Here is a 21,580-nt window from a genome sequence, read left to right as displayed (position 1 = left end):
TACAATTAATGATGAATCAAATTAATTCTCAATTGTGTGTGATACTGAAAAGGGGAATCAATGTAAGTCCTCTTTTAGGTGTTCTGATAGCCGGTTAACTTGAACACCCAGAGGGAGCTTTGAGGACAAAGCACATGAGCTCCAGCCCCTGTCACCATCCTCCACGTGCTGGGGGATGAGCTTCTGAAGCAGGAAGCCTCCTGTACTTAGAATAGTAGAACCGTAGTGTTGAAGGGGACCCAGTGGCTTCCTGCTTCACATTTTCAGCCTCCAACTTGTGATGGCTGATGAGAGCCATGGCAGGGGGTGGAGTTAGTGTCCTTGTTGCCATGCCTCCCCCTACATGCTAAGTTAACCCCTAGTTATTACATCTGAAGAAGAAGAAGAAGAAGAAGAAGAAGAAGAAGAAGAAGAAGAAGAAGAGGAGGAGGAGGAGGAGGAGTTTGGATTTGATATGCCACTTTATCACTACCCAAAGGAGTCTCAAAGCAGCTAACATCCCCCCCCACAACAAACACTCTGTGAGGTGAGTGGGGCTGAGAGAATTCAAAGAAGTGTGACTAGCCCAAGGTCACCCAGCAGCTGCATGTGGAGGAGCGGAGACGCAAACCCGGTTCACCAGATTACGAGTCTATCGCTCTTAATCACTACACCACACTGGCTCTCACTGAAGAGGGCCTTTGTTTCTCTTAAAATATATACTGCATCTTGACCCTGTGGACAGCAGATATCAGAACAGTCCTTTCCTCACCTTATTCCAATATTTTCCTAAACCTAGGGTGCACCCACATTGAAACACCTTTCACTTGTGCTTTTTCCGAGAGCTGGGAGTCAGTGGGAGGACAAGCCCATCATCCTGCCACCAAAGTGCAATGCTCTGCTTCAGTTACTGAGCAGGCAGGGAAGTTTGCCTTTTTAAATAAAGAAAATTCTCTGTTGGTTCCCCCACTCCTCATTTCCTGGAAGTGTCCTGGTACATTAGCATTGGGAGAGCGCCATTCTAACCCAGGAAATATGTCTGCTGTCATGCGGCCTCTGAAGACTTCTCAGCCACTACCCCCTGCCCAGTGTAAAATAAGCTCTCAATGGCTTCAGGCTGAAACAGAGGAGCAAATTCAGCCACAAAAATCTATGTGATTGGAGCCCACTACTTGAGTTGGCATGAGCAGAGGGTTTACTGCAGATCTCCTCAGGCTTTGGTCCATTGAGCTGGCTTTGAGGGCCGCCACCACCACCACCACCACTGCTCTTGCCTTTCTGTGTGAGCTTGGCACTAGGAGTGAAACAGCAGTAGCTTGCCCTTGGAGATGAAAACAAGCAGCCAAGAGCAGGAACATTTGTTGTAGCCCCTCTGTTCACACAGAGCACAGGAGCAGCTGCATCAGTGGTTGTTCCTAGCACTGGTTCTTTTGAGCTGACCTTGAAGAGATCTGCAGCCTCTTTGCTTGTACTCAGGGTGCATACGGATATATGTGCATTTATGCACATTCCACTGGTTGTAATGGAATGAAAACTTGGATGTGCAGCCTAGTGCACAACCCTGTGCATATTGGGGCTTTGTACATTGACAATAGTACAGTGTGGACAGAGAGTTTCAGCACTCAAGTGCTCATTTGGTTTTGTCTCCACTTTCCAGTTGTGATGTAGCAGCTGATGCTGCACATGCATAAGCCTTGGACTCACTCTTGGATCTCCATAGATCAAGGAGAGGAACGCTGAGTTGTGGGAACATTTTGTTTAGATTCCCCTTGTAATCAATCTGTTTGCTTGTAAGTGTTCGACCTGAGCAGGCATTACAATGATTTCAGAAGCAACCATACAGACAATTCCAGATTCAAACCAACATCAGCATCTAGAATGCTCCTAACTAACTTCTCCCCATAAACTACCTTAGCTAGTCGGCGATCTATACACACACACTGCTGTGCTATTTATTTGATGCGTCCTTAATGAACAGAAACTTTTGGGCTTGCAATTAAAGAGTTTTCCCAGCAGTTTTTCTGTCACTTGGAGTGCAAAATGCTTAAAACTGTGAATAACTCGTACAACAAACCTGCTTGTGTCATTAGCAGCTTCCAAACAGTGGAATATGGTGATAATGTATCCTTTGCTGCTTGTAAAGCTAATGGACTATGTGTTGTATGATTTACCTCGCATGTAAATGTGTCAGTGAATGTTTGCCAAATGGAATACAGAGTGCTGTCAGCTTTGCGCTCTCTCTCTCTCTCTCTCTCTCTCTCTCTCTCTCTCTCTCCCTCTCTCCCTCCCTCCCTCCCTCTCCCTCTCCCTGTGCGTGTGTGTGTTGTTTTTTATGTGAACTTAAGAGCTCTGTTGGACCAAAGGTCCATCGAGTCCAGCATACTCTTTCTTTAGCGGCCCACCAGATTTACCTAGGAAACCCAGAAGCTGGACATGAGCACAATGGCCCTAACTGCTGCCATTCTTCAGCATCTGGCATTTAGATGTTGCCTCTGATTCTGGAAGTTGCAAATAAAGGTAAAGGTAAAGCGACCCCTGACCATTACGTCCAGTTGTATCCGACTCTGGGGTTGCGGCACTCATCTCGCATTACTGGCCGAGGGAGCCAGCATACAGCTTCTGGGTCATGTGGCCAGCATGACAAGCCGCTTCTGGCGAACCAGAGCAGCACACGGAAAAGCCGTTTACCTTCCCACCGGAGCGGTACCTATTTATCTACTTGCTCTTTGACGTGCTTTCGAACTGCTAGGTTGGCAGGAGCAGGGACCGAGCAACGGGAGGTCACCCCATCGCAGGGATTCGAACCGCCGACCTTCTGATCGGCAAGCCCTAGGCTCTGTGGTTTAACCCACAGCACCACCTGTGCAAATAGCCTTTGACAAATACCACACCCAAGAAAATATGAATTCTGTGACATGTACAAGGTTCTTCTCGTATGCTTCCTATGGGCACCTGGTTGACAACTGGGAGGAAAGAGTGCTGGATTAGAAGATAATATGTCCTGATCCAGAGGGGCTTTGCTTATGTCTTTAAAGTGAGTTCCTAGCTTGCCATGGCAGTTCCAGTGATTATAGGTGGCTCATCAATTCTATTTTGTGTAAGCCCCCAGTTGTTCTTTCTTGGCATGCCAGCTGAGACAGGATTGATTATTTTGTTTCATTTGTGGGTGACAGCTCCTGAACTGAGTAGCAGTGTTGTATCTGTAGGCTTAGTCACAAGGAAACATTTTGTATGAGCCAGTGGTTTTTGAGCCAATCAGCCTATAGTGGCTACTAGCCATGATGGCTATGCTCTGCCTTCATAGTCGGAGGAATTATGCTTGTGAATACTAGTTGCTAGAAACCACAGGATTGGATCGTGCTCTTGCGCTTGGGTCCTGCTTTTGGGTTGGCCACTGTAACAACTTGGTGCTTGACTAGATGGGGCATTGGCTTGATTTCCCCCCACCCCAAGCAGGCTCTTCTCATGTCCTTCTATTCCTCTTTCACTTGGCTCCTGTATCCCAGATCGCATCCATGCATGCATAGTATGTACCCTGGTAATCTGTGAGTTAAAAAGGAAAATATTTGCTTTTTTTTTCAGCCTGGCCACAAAGCTCCCGTGTAAATTCCTCAGCCCAGGTCAGATGGTAAATTTAAGGCAGCATAATTTATGATAGTGTAAATCCCCCCCAAAGGTGTGTGTCAGGGGCATAGAGGGGGGAGCACAGGGCAGGATAAGGAGAGACTTAAATCTATTCCAAACCCATTTCATCTTGGGCATGTGACCTAGTAACCCCCCTAGTAAGCCAGCTAAAAGGACAGTGTCTGTTCAAATAGAGTTTGGAATTGGGGCAGTTTATTACACTGGTGCAATTTATGCCAGTGCAAATTACCCTGGATATCTACAGCTAGGATTGCTGTCACTGTGCCTTAGTTCCTTAATCCAGGCTGCTTCTCAGTCAGCCTCTTGTAACAACCCAGCAGTTCTTGTTTCTTTCTGTCCCAGTTCCTGGAAACAGCACATAACTGCTCCTGTCCATTTGCCAAGTGTGAGGTCTTTTTCACTGTTCCCTTTTGCAAACATCCATTTATTTTTTGCCATATATTCTTTTATATAAAAAATTATATGGTGTTGTATTACATTATATTATAGTAAGAGGGAAAGAAAAACACATGAAAAATTGATACATTTGGTTAAACAAACAAGAATTGACTAATATTACTGTATCCTTGGCCCAGATTAAATAAATATGAAAATATCAAAACATCTTGAATTTTATTATACTAAATATTCAGTTATTAACATCTCCATTCCATGAGATAAAATATTTGTGAACATTCCCTGACATCACAGCAGATGAGCAGGAGAAAGAAATTCAAAGGGAGATTACATTTTTTTCTTTAGCAAGATAAAGCTGCCTCACTGGTCTCCTTGTTACCTTACATTACAACAATAATTGTTTAATGATGAAAATAGAGGTGTAAATGGCAACCAGTAGCCTTGACAGTTTTATTATTCAAATTGATATTTGGGGAGATTGTGTTTTAATGAAATAAAACAATATTTTAGACACCAGTGTGCTGACTTTATCCTTCGAAGACTGTGATTATAACATAGCTAGACATGGTTGCTTATGTGGTCTTGCAAATGTTCCAGAGAACTCCAGTTCCCCTGTAATCTATTTGTTCTACTTCCTTCAGTTTTCAGAGCACAGGAATCATTCCGTGCTCTTCTGGTGACTCTCTGCAGCAAGAAGCAGAACATTTGTATTCAGCAGAGATAGAAAAGTGTTAAATGCCAGCAGCGTGAATTACTTCTTTTTATCAGATTTTCACAGTCAATAAAGTTAGCCAAAGTACAACCCATAAATAACCATCAGTGGGTGGAAACATCTCTGAAGTCAAATTACCTGCAGCAACTGTTTATTCTTTACTGAATGTTAAGCATGCAACCTGGCAAACTGCCACAGTCTCTTTAGTAGTAGAAATTTCATAAAGAAAACATTTCTTCAGCTGCCAACACTTTAGGGTTTGCTTCATCAAATAAAATACTGCTATCACCAAAGGATCTACTGTATACATGTTACTTTGAACCCTTCTTCATTCCCACCCAGTAACTGCATTTCCCCTCTGTGTTTTGCACAGGCTTTCAACCACTTGGTTGCTTTGTTATGAAGATACAACATTCTCAAAAACACAATACATGTGGGCCCCACTATCCGAACACAATGTGTTCTCCGGAAATTCTTTGTTAGGTGAGCGTTTGCATAATGAGTCAATGATTTCCATTGATTCCTATGGGAGACTTTATAATGTGTCCCTGACCACGAAATTGTGACCCCCCAAATGATGGGAAAAAACCCTGGAAAACCCTCTGAAATTTGAAAAAGGGCTCATAAGGAAGGAAAAAATGCTCTCTTATTTGTCTGATCTCTCCCCCTCCCCCCCATAGTTTCTTGTGAAATGGTTGCCCCAGACCAGCACAGAAAAAGTAAGGCTTGTTTCAGACTGCTTACTTGTTTACAGTTCTACATGTAGGGCTGGCTGTTTGGATATCTGAATTTGTGGTGTGTATAGCAAGGTTTGGGTACTAATTCCTCATGTTTGGACAAGTGAATTTTTGAATATTGAGTATTTGGACAGAGGGATCTGCATGTATTTTGCAACTGGAAAGTTGATTGCTTTAAACCACTCACTCACCTGCAAATATAATACAGTCCAATTCTATCCCATCACTTGAAGATGTATCTTAAAGGTGAATGAAACAATACCCCCCACCATCCCTCTGCCCTTAGCCAACCTCCATATGTTCTTACTTACCAGCAATATGGGGGCAGCTCTGTCTATCAGCCTGTCAACACAGTTTCAGTGTTGCCCCAACAGTGCTGTCACTCAGGTGATATACTCCTCGACCTCTGCACCCTCTGCCATTTTTCTCAATGCTGTTGGCTGAGATGTTTGATGTCATGGTTGGCCAGGGGAGCAGAAAGCATCATGGCTTCTTTGAATGCATATGGCTTAGGAACCCCGATGTAGTAGGGAATGGGTGGTTTAGAACTAAGGCAACTGTGTGTTACAGAAGACTTTATAATTCGAAATCTAAAGTAAGTGAGTAACTTACCAGTACATAAACTTTAACCATTGAACTATTGACGATAGACTGTGGCTTTTCTAGTGACTCGCTGATGCTAAAAATTAACTAAGTCGTTGCTGATCCTTCTGGATGATACTGCTTGTGAATGCAATAAATAAAAGGTGACAACATTTAATTAGCAGGCACATCTTTTAAAAGCATTGGTTTCCTTTTAAGAAAAGAGCAGAGTAGTTTGAAGGAAATTGGCTTCTCCTGGAAAGTGCTCACCAACATGATGTGTGTCCAGGATCCTTTCGGATGTGAGCTCATTTACAGCCACAAATGCCATTTAATTACACACACACAATAAATTTTCATTTTCTGGCATCTCTTGTATTGTATAAACTAGACAACACATTATGATTTTTATCCCACCGTGTTTGTCTTGGAATTAGTGTGAATGCTGATAATACAGCAACATGGAGACCTGCTTTTCTTGAGAAAGTGTGCATTTTTTAAATGAGATTAGTCAGAATTTAATTCAGAGGCCACTGGAAGTCTTTTGATATTTGCAAATTTTAGAGATCTGTGATGTGGCTCTGGTGGCATTAGGTGGCCTTAAATGACCCAACTTCGAAAAAGAGTGTAATTAAGTTACCTTGACGATATCTTCTTTAGCTTCTAGACTGTTATGACTTGTTATAGTTTAAACCCACACAAAGAGATGCCGAACTGCAAGGGTTGCTATGGCAACAGCAGGGGCCTGTCAACACCTCTCTCTCTAATAGTGACAAATGGTACTTATTACATCAGCACTAATTTCATCCGATCCCTTTCAGATGAAGATACTTAGTCCTCACTGATCAGATTGTGTCACTGTAATTACTGAGAACAGACCTTATTAGATGACAGCACTCCTTACCCATTGCCTCAGCTCAAATCTAACCTACTTTTTGCTACTTTTGAGGGTATTCTGCAATGTCTTCTAGCCCAACCCGTCTCTTACCATCTTTTTGTTTAAATAATGCAACATTATCTTCAGAAAGTTTTTTTTTTCAGAGTAAAAGTTGTCTAATACACAAAGAGTTGAATCCTGTACATTCACTGCAAGGTTGTCAGAATTTGTTGCGATAAGCCTCTTTAATTTGGGGCGAGGAGCATATTTCCGCTAACGTGCCCTAACTGGCCAAGGAGCCACTTCTTCACTTAATCCCCATTCCCACCCAGTCCATGGACACCAGGCATCTTTACAGGGGCATGTTTTGTTAGTTGGTGATATGAATATATGGGAGTGGGGGAGGCAATACTCCTCTTCAATAATGGTCTCGCACAGTGAATATCAGTGTTTGAGCCAGGCCACTGTTGTCTCTGGTGTTGGCAAGCCAAGGTCCTGCAACATCCCTGAATTAAGACAGATGGCGAGTCTTCATATATACTCAGGTAGGCCTTCCCTGTGCAGATATCCAAGTCAATGCACAGATGTCAGTGGGCAGATTAAGCATGAATCAGTCTGTTTCTGGTACATATCAGCCTCACATGTGTTCATTCCCAAGTACGTTCCATTGTGTTTCTGCATTACTTTCTGGGTTTATTTTTTAGTGGCATGTAAAGCTGCATTACTTTTGAATATATTTTGTCACAAAGCATGCGTTTTCATATGCTTTAAACCCTAAACATGTATTTTGGCATGCATTTTAGCCTAAAATGCTCATTTAATATATTATGAGCTGAGAACTCATAATATGAAAATATGGAGAAATGAGAAATTTGAAAGATACCTGTGTTCCAATGTGTGTGTGAATTTTGGGAAGCTTGAATGGCAGCAGTGCTCCTGCCTGAATCATGCTGCTGCCTTGCCCTGGCCCAGGTAAGCAGTAGAAATGCAGGTGTCAGGAGGGTGGCTCCACCCCACCTCACACACCAGTAATGTTCCTATTCCTAGATCAGGCATGTGATGTCACCAGTGCTGCTAGCCAGCTCTGCTCTCATGCTGGTTTTCAATTTTTGAGACTTTGACTAAAGTGGACTAATAGGTTTCTTATTCTTCTGCATAATGAATCCTCTCTCATACATCATATAGCACATTATGGGCCCAAATAGTCTTGTTGCCCTCTTTTCCAAGAATACACCTGAAGATCAGTGTTTGTGAAGCCACCAGCCTGAAGCTGGATTTGAACCTACATTCGTACCTCGGGTTACATATACTCCGGGTTACATACTTTTCGGGTTACGAACTCCAGTAACCCAGAAGCGCAACCCAGATACGCAGAAGTGTTCTGTGTCATTTGCACATGCGCAAACTGCTACTTCTGGGATTTTCGCGCGCTTGTTCGGGTTGTGTACTTTTCGGGTTACGAACTGTAACCTGGAACCAATTACGTACGCAACCCGGGGTACCACTCTATATCCCATATTCAAATCCCTTTGCAGTAAATTAGCTGTTAAGAAACATTGTGCAGGGCCCCTGGAGATGGTACCAACCCCAGCTTAATGCAATAGTTCCATGAGAGCTTGTGGAGCATTAACACTGTAAATGCTATTTACATGCTAATGAGTTGCCACATAACTTGGAAGCAGTGGTAACATGGTAGATTTACGCATGCTTGGGAACAAAGACACAGCTTTTCGATCAGACTAATGGCTTGGAAGTGGCATCAGAAAAAGTGCTGGTAATCACGTTTGACGGCTAGGATTGATGGCTGATAGCTTGTAAAGGGCAATGCACTGGAGTGATATCAGGGAGCTTTTAATAATGCTTGGCAAATGATCAGGCTGCTCAGTCAATCATTGTGCAGATGCCAATACCCCCCTTTCACCTAGTGATGCAACAGAACATGTTACAAAAATAAAAGTGGGGTGCAGAATTTCAGCTCAAGATACAGAACTGAGAGTTTGATACTCATCAAAAATAATATCAGGATAAATTATAGTACTTGTATCATTACTTCCTGTTTTCTAAAAATATATATGATGGTTTTCATTAATTGTATCTGCTTTCCACTTTTTTTGGACTTTGATGGGGGGTGGCAGCTGGTTTAGAAGAAACAGCCAAAACTGGTAGTTTTCTCATGGAGCTTGATGGACAAATTGCTTGTACAGTCTGAATTGGTTGCATGGTTAGTGATTACTAATAGGACTCCCCTTCCTTCCCAGTGTTAGACTTGGTGCTTGCTGAATATTTTCTCCTTTCTGACCCCTTCCAGTTCTGCTTCAATCTACTGAGCAAGCCAAGCCTCAGACTTGATTTCGGGACATTGTGCCCATCACTTGTCTGACTCGGTGAGCTGTTTTGCATGTGATGCTAAGCTAAACTGTGGTTTAACATGAACGAGCCATAAATCTTTACAAATCTCTCTATTCCTTGTTTTTTAAAAATATTGGAATTCTTTAATACAAGGCCCACATATTACCATAGGCTCAGATCCTGGCTCCTCAGAGTACCTGGGCAGTAGTAACTCTGAGGAGCAGAGGGACTATTATCTGTTATCCCTGACTGCATTGTATCTATGCTGCCAGCATTGGATTCTGCACCCAGTCTGCACCCCTTTGCCTACTCATATCGAGGAAGGGACTGCCAATTCCTTTGAGGATCAAAAAAGGCTATGCAGTGCCTTGGTCCACTGACCAAGGCCCCACAGCCCCAAACCTCACTACAAGGAAGGTGTCAGTGGCTTCACCAAAGGACAGTGGTCCTTTAAGTGGCACATTGCACTACTCAGGTTGTGGGTCTTCAGTCTTGTTACTCAAAGCCAGACTATAAAGCTCTGACAATCACAGAAAGCCAGTGCTGAGACAGTTGGTCCTCCCTTTCTCAGCTGAAGGATTGCTACCTGTGGTCTGAACCTCTTGCTCCTGCAGTCAATTCAGCAACCTTGTTGCTGTCCAGGGTCCTGATGAAACTGACCCTGCCTCCCTCTTTTTGGGATGGAGATTACTATGGATCGGGACAAGTTTATACTTTTGCCTATATTGTTGCAATCTTTATTTTGTAGCCCCCCCCCTTCTTCCTCCCTCACTCTAATCATTCCCTATCAGTCCTTACTTTATTTATGCTTCACAAATACCCAAACTGGCCAGCTGTCTGTGCTATGAATTCTTAATTCACAGACCAGTAAATCACGCTGGGTATTCTTCCATGGTCCCTCTTTTGATCGCAACATTTCAGATAGCTGAACTTTACTTCCACAACTGCCTGTGTGTTAACAGTTTTGCCCGTACTTAAAGCTCAATTCATATATAATATATCACATACATATTTTATCACACACGGGGACTTTGCATTATTTATCACATGCATGGAAACATTAAGGATTCAGACATGCATACAGAGGATGCTTTCTTACATAAATACCCTTCTTAGGCATGTAAAATGTTGACATTGGTAACATCACGGTCTCTTTCTTCGCGTACAAGTCTAATTTCCCCCTTACAAGAACTTCTTTTAAACACTGCATCTGCCACTGAATATTAAATCGCATCTCCAAGGTTAGAAGGTAGAACTTCTTTTGAAAAAAAGAATCTTAATGGTGCCAGAGTACCCTTCATGTAGGATTCTTCAACCATTTTCAGAGAGCACATCTGTATTGGTTGGGCAGAATAGGCTTGCAGTATCAAACACCACCCCCAACCCATTAGTATACATTAGCTTTGCCAAGTGTCTAGCTAACTATGGCTCTTCCTCTCCCTTCCTCGCATAGCAACAACCACTTACATCAGGCTACAGAAGAAGGAGAGCTGGGCTCCACTGGCTCTGCTGAGAGAACAACTCCTTATGGCTTCCTCTCTCCCAGTACTATTTCCATCCCAGTTCATCACTGCATCTTGAACCAGTGCACAAGGTTGCTTTTTTCCTTCTGCCTTCCCATCACTTTTTTTGTTTTGTGTCATGTCTTTTTACGTGGTAAGACAGAGGGAAGATAGTGTCTTGCCTCAACTGCTCTTTGAGACTTTTTAGCTGGGGAAGGGTTGTAGTTCAGTGGTAGAACATATGATTTGCATGCAGAAGGTCCCAGGTTCAATCCCTGGCATCTCTAGGCAGGGATAGAAGAGACCCCTGCCTGAAACCCTGGAGAGCTGCTGCCAGTCACTGGACAATACTGAGCTGTATGGACCAATGGTCTGGCACAGTAAAAAGCAGATTCCCATGTTCAGCTGAATAGCAATATAAAAGTGCTTTAGATAAACAAGTAAATGACCATATGTTCATGCCAACACCAGTTCCAGGATTTGGAGTGTCCTACAAACAAACTGTAAACAGATTAAGACATTGGCAGAATGTAAATCCTGCAGTTTCAAAATATATGTGGGATATATACAGGAATATATAAAAGAATATGTTGAGATAATTTGGAGTATGCAGGAAGATGAGAAGAAATGTAAAGAACCACAGAAAGAGGGAGAAGGGAGTTGGGGTTTGAAACGTTAAAATTATGGTTGAATAATTATTGAATATATATATATATATATATATATATATATATATATATATATATATGAAAAATTATAAATAATTGAGCAAGATGCTATGACTGCATCCCTGAGTGCAATTACCTCCTCCACTGTTGCCACTGCCCATTGTTTTGTTCTCCTTGGGCCCAATTGGCACCATCTACCAGAGAGAGGGGGCAAAGTGTATAGAGGTCACTGTTCCTTCTTTTTACTCCACTCGTTGCTTGCTCACTAGGAGAGGGAGTCAGGAGGAAGAGCAAGGCCAGGTCACAGTAAGGGTTGGCAGTGGGCCCCAGACTGGGGCATGGACCTCAACCAATGCCCCTGGTGCATAAAAAGTGATTGCAGGTAGGGTTTTCCAAAGGTGTTGGGCATTTTTAATAGTAAATTATAGTCCACTGACTGGCATCTTCTGCAGAAGATCAGAAGGTAAACCACATGTGGAGGTGATTGTTGTGGGAGAGTTATAACAGAGCCCTGTGAAACCTGCTGTGTACCCTTTTCTCTATGAGTGCAAGGTGCATGCTTATATCCTGATACATTGCATTTCATGGATTGTTTATTATCTGCCAAGCAATTTTCTGATGGGGTGTGTGCTAAGTAAGAAGCTTTTTTTCAAACGAGGAAAAATGGGCACTGAACCATTTTTATTCCCCAATCAGACTCTCTGTCCAACATAAGTTGCTTCATTACCTCAGTGGTTACCCATGAAGTGATCCAAATAGCTAAGAAGCAAATATGTTTAAGACACATGGGGCTATGAATTTGTGGCAGCTCTAATTATTATAATGTGGTATTGATTATATGTGGTGACTTACAATGAAGTTACAGCTATTGGCTGCATTAGGCTACGATTTATCCTAATCATATGTATATTAGCAACTAGAGTACCAACATATGAAGTGTTCTTGATTTCTTTGATCCATCGAGGCTAATGATTGATGGTGTTATAATCTTTAGGAATTCAGAAGCCTTGCTGGCCCTTTCTTGTGTAACAGGAAGCGTGGGGTGACATTCAACTGAATAACTGCGAGAGCAATAGGACTTTCTCCTCTCTCCCACCCATATACCCCACACTGTCCCCAAACCTTCTCTGGAGGGTTTGGAGAAAACCCAGAACAGATCTAGGGGGCATGTGGGTAGAGGAGAGGGAGAGAACAAGTGCTGACAGAACATTCACCTTGGTGCTACATTGAATACAACCCCTAATATTAATGCTATTACTGGTACATGTTTGGGCAGGAAAGAGATGAATGAGTTCCCCTAAAATCAATCAATGTGAAGGGGGATGGGGGGGAGCCAACCCATGGGTTTATCTGCACTGTCTACTGGTTACCACTAGACCATTATTTATAAAGGAAATCATTGGCAAAAACCTTGAAAGAGCCAACTTTAATCCTTCAAGTGGCTTCCACAGTGAACCTCCTTCTTAAAGTTGGTGATATAAAACTCAGCAGCTTTATTTGGCGTGGGAATAAGAAAAGCATCTGCTAGATTGATGTGCTCTGAATAATCTACCTTTACAGTATGAAGCTGATGGCAGTTGTAGTGAATAGGCTGCCAAACTGGCACCTTGAAGCAGGCAGGTAGGGGTTGAAGAACACATACACGCAGGCTGAAGAAAGCCTATTCATCAATGGTACTGAGGAAACTCAGGCAGCCTAAGGTGCATCTGTTATATATTGGTTAGTAGAGCCTTCAAACATCATAATATTTTCAGGACTGTTCGGTAGATGTCTGCTGTTACCTACGAGTTTCCAAGAGGCATAAATAATATGCATTATATTCTTGTTCTTGTTAGATATCCTTCATCTGTTCATTTGTCAGACTTCTTCCCTGCTAACAAGAAAGAAAGAAAGAAAGAAAGAAAGAAAGAAAGAGAAATCAGTCATATTTTGCTCAGTTTTTGAACACAAGTTGATGATATTTATGATTTTACTTTGCTATATCATCATCATCTTCATCATCATTCACCTCATGAATCTGCATTAATAGGATGGGAATTCTTCCAAGCAGATGCACCACTAGGGGCCAAGGGTGGTCTTGAACCCTTCTCCAGCATGATACTTCCCTGGGATTATGGAGCACCCAGATAGAGAATTTTTGCCAGCATCAGAGAGCTGGACCACCTACTGCCACCTGTGCCAGTGGATACCAAGGGTGGAATTCAATGTTGCCCTGTTAGAACTGGGGTAAGCATTTCAGCTCACCCAAAGGAAAAAAAATCTCTCCTCTCCCTTCATGCTGTTCTGAGGGTTCTCCTAGCCTCCAGACCTGACGTGAGGGAGAGCGGGAGCATGAGAGTGAGGGAAACCCTGTTGTGCTAGTGGGACTTGCTGCACTTGCGTCCACTATCCCAACTATTTGGCTGAATCCTGCCCTGTGTGCCTAAATTAAATTTCATGTTGTAATTTTGAAGTGCAGACGGTAATTTTCTCTCTCTTTTGTTTGATCTTTTTTGTAATTCAACAAGTAGGACAGTTACGAACTTTATGCAGCTGATCCAAGCAATACCACCAAGGGGACATGCACAATATTAGCAGCTTAAAATTGTCATTGCTCCCGAGTCATTTTCCATCTTTCTCCCTAGATAGTCAGACTTTGGTGCTGGTTTGCCTTCTGGAGTCCTATCATTCTGGTATCTTGTTCAGGCAGGTCTGTTTCAAAACTTTTGGGTGTTGTGAATACTTCTGTACATCCAGATAAAGAAAATGTCAGCAATTTTACTAGGAAATACTATCCTGAAAGTTGAAAGTGACAGGGACAGCTGATAAGAGTTTGAGTATGCAAGTGTTAACAGTTTGGCACCTGGCTAAAGGAACCATCTGCTCTTTTAATTGCTATCAACCTAATTTAGTTTGCTATAACATAAAACCATGAACTTTATTTCCTGCTAAGTGAAAATCAAATATGGTACTTTAAGCCTTCTGGAGGATAACCTCACCCATATTCAAAGAGTAACAGCATGACTGTCGAGGCAAAAAAAAATAAAAAATGAAGCTTAGAGTTGGATAAGGAATACTTAACATCACAGTCTAAATATATTCTCAGTTTTCAGAAGTTTGCTGTGAAATGTTCAAATGCTGTTTTATTAATAATCCATGTGAACAATTGGACAGGACACAAGTGAAGCAGAAAGTCCCCCCCCCACCAAACTTTATTACTTAGGCCTGCAATATTTTATTTTAATTTTTGGTATTACACAAGCTAATGATTTGCATTAAAAACCTTGTATATGATCACGTTGATTATTGATAATTTACTTGACTGCTGGGTAGCCATGTTAAGCCAGGACTTGCCAATGCTAGACCTAAACTTGAATTTAAAAAGTTCACATGTGAGGTGACCAGTCTGTATCTAGAAAGATACAATGAACATTAGTTGGACCCCAGATAATCTTGCTTTATCAGGGCCAGCCCTATCATTAGACAGTTTGAGGTGGCTGCCTTGGGTAGTAGATGCTGGGGGTGGGAAATAGCTGCAAGGCACCGGAGGACAGACCATGTGGCCTGTTCAGTGTCTGCTGCCCTTGGGGTGTGGGTGGGTCAGGGATGGTGGTGGTCAAATTTGGATTGTTTTGGACATAGGCTGGTCTATTTCCTGGTGTTTTTTTCAGGGAAGCTTTTTTTTCTGAGAAAATCCAATGTGGCTCACTCATTGGAATTGAAATGGCAGGCTGCTGTTAAAGATTCACAGGCCCAAGGCCCATCCAGGCATGCACAGCTAGCGGCACAGTTCTTTGCATCTCATGTGTTTCTACTGTACACAGCTAACATGATTCCGGGAATCCCTAGTGCTGGGAAGGCTCATAAAGTTCATCTGTTGTGTAACTCTTTCTCATCCTCCTTTACGTGTTTTCCAAGATGTAGCTCCTGCTGCTGCGAGCTCCTCCACTTTCATGTTATGTGTGTAACTTCATATATCAAACATGCTGCAAAGCTGGCAAAGAAATCAACAAGGATCTTGTAAATATCTGGAGCAATGATGGACAGTTTTCACTCACTCCATCACCAATTCATTTGCCTCATATTTGTGCCATAGGATAACCGAAAGCAAACATATTGATGCTCCCAAGTGAACAAAGATTGGCATTTGACAGGGAATTTCCCATTTAAGAGCATTCAAGGCACATTTGACTGTGCATGCACACATTGCTGTGAACCCAGAAGTGGCACGGAATGGGGGGGGGGGAAACAGCCCTAAAAGAGTGCAAAAATGGTGCAAAAATAGCACCTAGCAATTCCAGGAGCCTGTGCATTACAGTTTGAGCAAGGAGGTTTGGAGGGATCAATTGTAGTGGAGTTCGGTGTATTTTTTGGTTTTTTAAAAGGGTTTCCAGGGGTTAAGAGGGTGTTTTCAGGCTTTTTCAGTGGTGTACCCAATATACGCGGTTTTGCTTCAGCATGCAGTGTCTTGGAACATATCCCCCATAAATGGAGTCTTGTCTGTAGACATTTCCTTCCATGTAGTAAACCAAGATGAGTCATAAGCATGCTGCACTTAAAAATAAAAATAAAAAATCCTGTGCATTTAGTCGGTTATATGTGAGCCCGCTTTCTATATTGTTCACGTCTACAAAAGTTTTGGAGGGAGCATACTGCTTTGTTTCCAATTTGTGCATATCCCATAGCTACCTGCTGAAGTAAAACAACTTTTCATACCACAGATGTTCTGTGCGGTTCCCAACGCCTTGCTTTTGTTGCACTAGCGTGTCATCATGCCCCTCCAGATGGCAATAATGTGCTAACATTGGGGAAAGCATTGCAGAGCAACTAATAAAATAGAGTGATGTGTGCATGATCCAGTGTAAATTCACCACTAATGCACTATTTTTGCGTCAATGACATGTTGCAGAACACCCATACCCACACCCAAAAATAAATAAGATAACATTTGTGTGGACCCAAGTGGTAGAAGGCATGGATGGATGGAAAAGTATTTGTTGGTCAGTGGTAAGCAATTGGCAAGGATGTGGTGTCTCTCAAAAGAGAAAGGAAGTTATGCAGGCTGTGGAAACACCCTCTCCTATACCCAGTAGTGACTGGTGTGGTGGAACAGAGTCACCCACCCTGCCTGAAGAGCCACTTCCACTCAGTGCAGACAGTACTGAGTTAGCTGAAGCAACAGTCTGACTCAGTTTGCTATGTTTCTCCATTCATTACAAAAATGCATGCTGGGGAAGGGAGGTCTTGCTGTCTCTCCCCCCTTTCAAACTCAACCCCTTCCCTTCCAATATTGGGGATGAAAGGAGGAGTGAGAAAGAGAGAAATGGAGACTTCCCTTCTTTGACTTTGCTGCAGAAGCAGTAGGAAAATGAATGGGGTGGTCTGTGTATCGTTGGGAATGCAGGGAAGGAAGAGTCCCCCCCCCACCCCATAGATCAGATTATATCCAAGCCAGGGAAGAACCTATGGCCATAATTCTTACCCTTTATTGTCTGGGTGGCTGCATGCTCAATAATTGTTGTAAAAGCAAGGTAAATCTAAACTGTGACATTTGGCGTGTATTTTTTTGCACAGCTGGTTGTTGGATAAGTTTGCCACCTTCTCTTAATTGTTGCAAACAGCAAAAGAGGCAAATGAGCTTAGATTTCTCTGGGGACAAAAAAAACCACAGCTTTGATTTTAAAAAGTTTTCATTTCGTATGTGATGCGGACAAGTTTAATAATAGATTTTGTTATAGCAAATGAAGACTGATTAGATTAAATATGCTTTGAGAATAAAGCACTTTCCAAGATCAACAGGATAATAAATATTGTTTCTATCCATGCGGCTTTTCTAATTTGAAGTACAGCACCCAAAATGTTCAGCACTTGGGTTTTGTCATACTTGACAAGCTGTCAGCTTTAATGAAAATGTTTTCTATCAGAAATTACATAGGTTTTCCCTTTCTATTTTTTCTGTCATCTTTTATGTCTAGCATTTTATGTTTTAGCAGAGCTGGTTGTTCAAGCCTTATGTAAGTATGTAAAATCTGTTAAGAAAAATAAGGAAAGATGCGTGCAGTTCTAAACAGTGCCTATTGGTGAGAATTGGATGCTGCCAGATTTAACTGTGACATGTGGCAATAGCTATTAATGTCTGGCTGACATCATTTTAACGAGGATAAGGCAAAAAGGTTGATGTTGCATACAGAATGTAAAGGTTTTATGCACCTTGTTGGATGCTGAGATCCCTGGCAGAAATACTTCTCCAGGGTTCCCTAGGAAGAAGGAATGACTATTGGCAGACCAATCCAAAGACGGTTGGGGATGAAGGACATGTGGCAATAATTGCAGGGACAGCTTATGCATGTTTCCCCTCTGTGGGTAGGGGTCCAGTGGGTGGGCTGTGTGGAAGATGGCTGGCAGGGGCTGGAACTAGACAGGGAGCAGAAGCAGTGCTGAAAGAAAAATAGCCCAACAGGGCTTTTGTGGTACATATATACCATATAGGGCTGCACTGGATGTTCTCCGGTTTCAGTTTGGGGGCCAAAATGAGTGGTTTCAGGGAATGCAGACAGAAATATTCCTGGAAAAACAACAACCCTTAATTATAAGAACCTTTTTAGAATTCTGTTTCTGGCCATTGTTTTTCCTATATCTGTGGCTGGTACTTTGCAGAAAGTAGAAAGCGTGAAATTGTTCTTTGTCTACTTCTTGGATCAGTCACACAGGCCATTTCAGACAATCAGAATGATCAGGGCTATTTTCTACAATTGGTGAATTCATTTGCAAAACTCTAGTTGTCATCCTGCTGTGGCTTTCTTCTTGAATTTTTCTACAGCTGTTTAATGGATGGGATGTGGGACTTGGATCTAGGAAAACCCAAGTTTAAACCTCCATTCAATCACAAAACTCACTGGATCGCTTTGGGCCAGTCACTATATTTCCACAGTACCTAGCCTCACAGAGTGGTGGTTAGAATAATATTAAGATAAATTCTATGTACGTTGCCCAAAGCACATTGGAGAAAAGGCAGCATACAAATGTTACATAAAAGTTTAGTATCATTGGCTTTTTCTTCCCTCCACATTCTAATTCCAAACTTTCTTTCCTTTTTTCATATAATGAGTCTGATGTGGTCTGATACGACTTTATTATTCATATCATCATATGTAATTATGTATATCAGCCCATTTAATTATGATATATCTCATACTCAGGTTTAGTGCTAACATAAAATAATATGCTTTTATATTTTTCACTGGCTGACTCACATCTAATAAGTAATTTCATTCCCCTCTTCCATTTTATTTAAAATATCTTTACACTCTCTGCGCTGCAGCAGTGATGAATACTGAATTAATTATATCTTTCTCGAGTGATTCCACAATATACTGTGTGTGTTGTTGTTGTTTTAAAATGATATTTCTTTAGGAAGTGCCGTTGAGTTAAAGATAGGTAGTGACACACCGACTGATCATTTATGAGTCTAATCATTGACAATAATGTGCATTTTGGGTGTTTGACAGGAAAATTTGCAGTTCTTCAGGGTAGGAGAGTCACAAAGCTTTCCTAATTCGTAAAACTCCACATATTCTCATGTCTTTCAGGATCTAGATTTCTCATCACATCCACGGGAGCCTTGTATATTATAGATGTACAGAATGAAGATGGATTGTATAACTACCGATGTATCACACGGCACAGATACACTGGAGAAACACGACAGAGCAACAGTGCTAGACTTTTTGTATCAGGTACGACATGACACTTGGTGAATGGGAAGTACTTCATTGTTTTGTGTCTGCCCAAGATCTAGCCTTTGGGGGGAAATTTTGCTTTTCTCTTTTAGACTGAGAAGTTGTTTGTCTAGCAGCTTGAAGGTAGACATCCTTGGGGGATCCAGATCTGCTTATGGTAGTAGTGGGAAACTACAGATCTCCAATTGTCTCTAGCCATTGGCCATGCAGGCTTAAGGGTTTGCGAGTCCATGAACATCCAAAAGGCCACAGGTTCTCTACCCCTCATTTAACAGTTGCTGCTGTGCACTTCATTTGCCAAGGAACCCCCAAATTCCGGAGAAATGAAAGGGGTAGCAAAATGGTGGCAAAGGAGAAGTGGCAGCCCTGGTTAAAACAGGAAATTTGTGGCAAGTGGAGAGGCAAGTTTTGGAAAGAGTGATATGCTGCATGGGTGATCTCTACCATACTGAGTTGAGTCCATTCTTAACAAACTAGAAAAGCTGTCAAAGTCAATGGAAGAGGGAAAGGTGCCTGTTTGTCTAAAAATAGCTGTTTATGATGTTATACGTAGGAACAATCTTCTGAAAAAGGAAAATCACACTCCTGCAATGAGGAATGCCTTAATGAGCTTTTGCAGTCTTCCATGCCCCAAAGCAAGGTTTTTATTTAGACTGCATGTTTGACAGACTAGATCACAATCCCTTCCAATGAATTTGAGACTCTGGAATGAATTGATTCATTGTGTTTCCAAGGATGAATAGATAAACACAAGCTTCATTCTTAAGCAGGCATTGGCAAACTGGGGCCCCCAGATGTTTTAAGACTACAATTCCCACCATCCCTGACCACTGGTCCTGTTAGCTAGGGATGATGGGAGTTGTAGTCCCAAAACATCTGGAGGGCCCAGTTTGCTTATGCCTGTTCTTAAGGCAAATGGAACCAACCCTAAGACAGATATGTGACATTATTTGGATGGAGAGCTATGGTCGGTGGATGAGGATTGTAACAGTTTGTGCTAGTGGAAACCTTTTGCGAAACACAAATTTTGCTAACAACATTTCCTTCAGACTTTTGTTACCTAGTCTGGGGGGGGGGGAGATTGAACAATAAGATTTTATAGTTGTTCCCACCTCTACATCATTAGCTAGAAGGTCAGATATAGTGGGCTCTCTCTGAACTCAGGTCAGGGGGTGGGCCAGAGGATGAGAAAATAAAGCTGATCCTTATTGCGAAGGCAGCCAATTTCATGTGGCTCTACTGGGCTCCTAATCTCTCATGGAAATAACCCTTGTTATGCTGTTAAACCAATGATCCCCAGCTTTTAATAGCACAGCAATGGGAGAGGAGACAAAGCAGGTGACTGATTCCTCTAGAACAGAGAGGTCTTTAACCAGTCCAGTTCCAAGACCCAACATTGAATCCAAAGGTGCAACATAGGACTCACTTTAACTTTTTCATTTTTGATTTATACTTAATAGTGCCAGTATATGCATACTGCTCAGCATTACTTCTAAATGAAAAGTAGGCTGGCAGTGTGGCAGGAGAAAGGCATGAGCATGTGGTTGGCCAGAAATACGTACCTTTTAAAAAAAATAGCTTGTGCCTTTCTCCTGTGACATTGCAGCACACATGTAAACTGATAAAATGAGCATCTCATCAGTAGAATGTGTTGTAGTTGGGAGATACATGTCTGGTCAGCCTAAGCTGGAAGCCAACATGGTGGCATCAACTTTGCTATGACCCACCTGGTGTGGCCTTACAACCCACCTGTGGGTCTCTACCCATTGGTTGAAAACCTATGCTCTAGAAGAAGAAGAATTTAGATGGTTCCTCATCTAAAATATTGTGGCCCTAAGAAACAACTATCTATCTTTCTTTTCTTTTTAGACCCAGCAAACTCGGCTCCATCTATCTTGGATGGGTTTGACCACCGTAAAGCCATGGCGGGACAGCGAGTGGAGCTGCCTTGCAAAGCATCTGGGCACCCAGCACCAAAGTACCGCTGGCTGAAGGACAATGTACCCTGGGAGCCTGACAGCAGGTTCCGGCCAACAGTGACAGGCCTGCTGATAGAAAACACGCGCTCCTCGGACTCAGGCAACTACGTGTGCGAGGTGTGGAACAATTACGGCACAGCCGAGGTGATAGGTCGCTTGCACGTAAAACGTAAGTGCATCATAGAGCGCTGGAGTTTATCACCTGGGAGTGCAGGGGGGGGGGTGCTGTCATGGCAAACACATGTGGCATGTTAGTTTTTGCTTAATAGGGAAAAATTAAAATATTGGAGAGTGGAGGCTTCCAACAGCACAATCCTATGATGAGTTAGTTACCACCCACTAAGTTCAATGGAACTTAGTTCCAGATAAGTGTGTATTGGAATGCAACCTTAATTCATAATTTACAAATGCAATCCATGTGGTTCTCTTTATAGTG

The 21,580-nt window shown here is 42.3% G+C and overlaps 1 protein-coding gene and 1 non-coding gene across 6 annotated transcripts in view; both read left to right on the top strand.

Moving 5' to 3' along the window:
• Nucleotides 1–21,580, top strand: part of DSCAM (DS cell adhesion molecule) — a 325,361-nt gene that overhangs the window by 169,998 nt on the left and 133,783 nt on the right. For all 5 annotated transcript variants that reach the window (XM_033147052.1, XM_033147053.1, XM_033147054.1 and 2 more), the window contains exons 4-5: nt 19,016–19,162; nt 21,035–21,313. In XM_033147052.1, the coding sequence (XP_033002943.1) occupies nt 19,016–19,162; nt 21,035–21,313 (426 nt within the window). The remainder of the gene's footprint in view (nt 1–19,015; nt 19,163–21,034; nt 21,314–21,580) is intronic.
• Nucleotides 10,995–11,066, top strand: TRNAA-UGC. Its single transcript has one exon. It is a non-coding gene; the product is annotated as a tRNA-Ala (tRNA).

Source organism: Lacerta agilis, chromosome 4 (assembly GCF_009819535.1).
Source record: "Lacerta agilis isolate rLacAgi1 chromosome 4, rLacAgi1.pri, whole genome shotgun sequence".
In the NCBI taxonomy this organism is placed as follows: domain Eukaryota; kingdom Metazoa; phylum Chordata; class Lepidosauria; order Squamata; family Lacertidae; genus Lacerta; species Lacerta agilis.
Note: the sequence above shows the minus strand (reverse complement) of the source record. Positions and strands in the feature narration are given on the sequence as shown.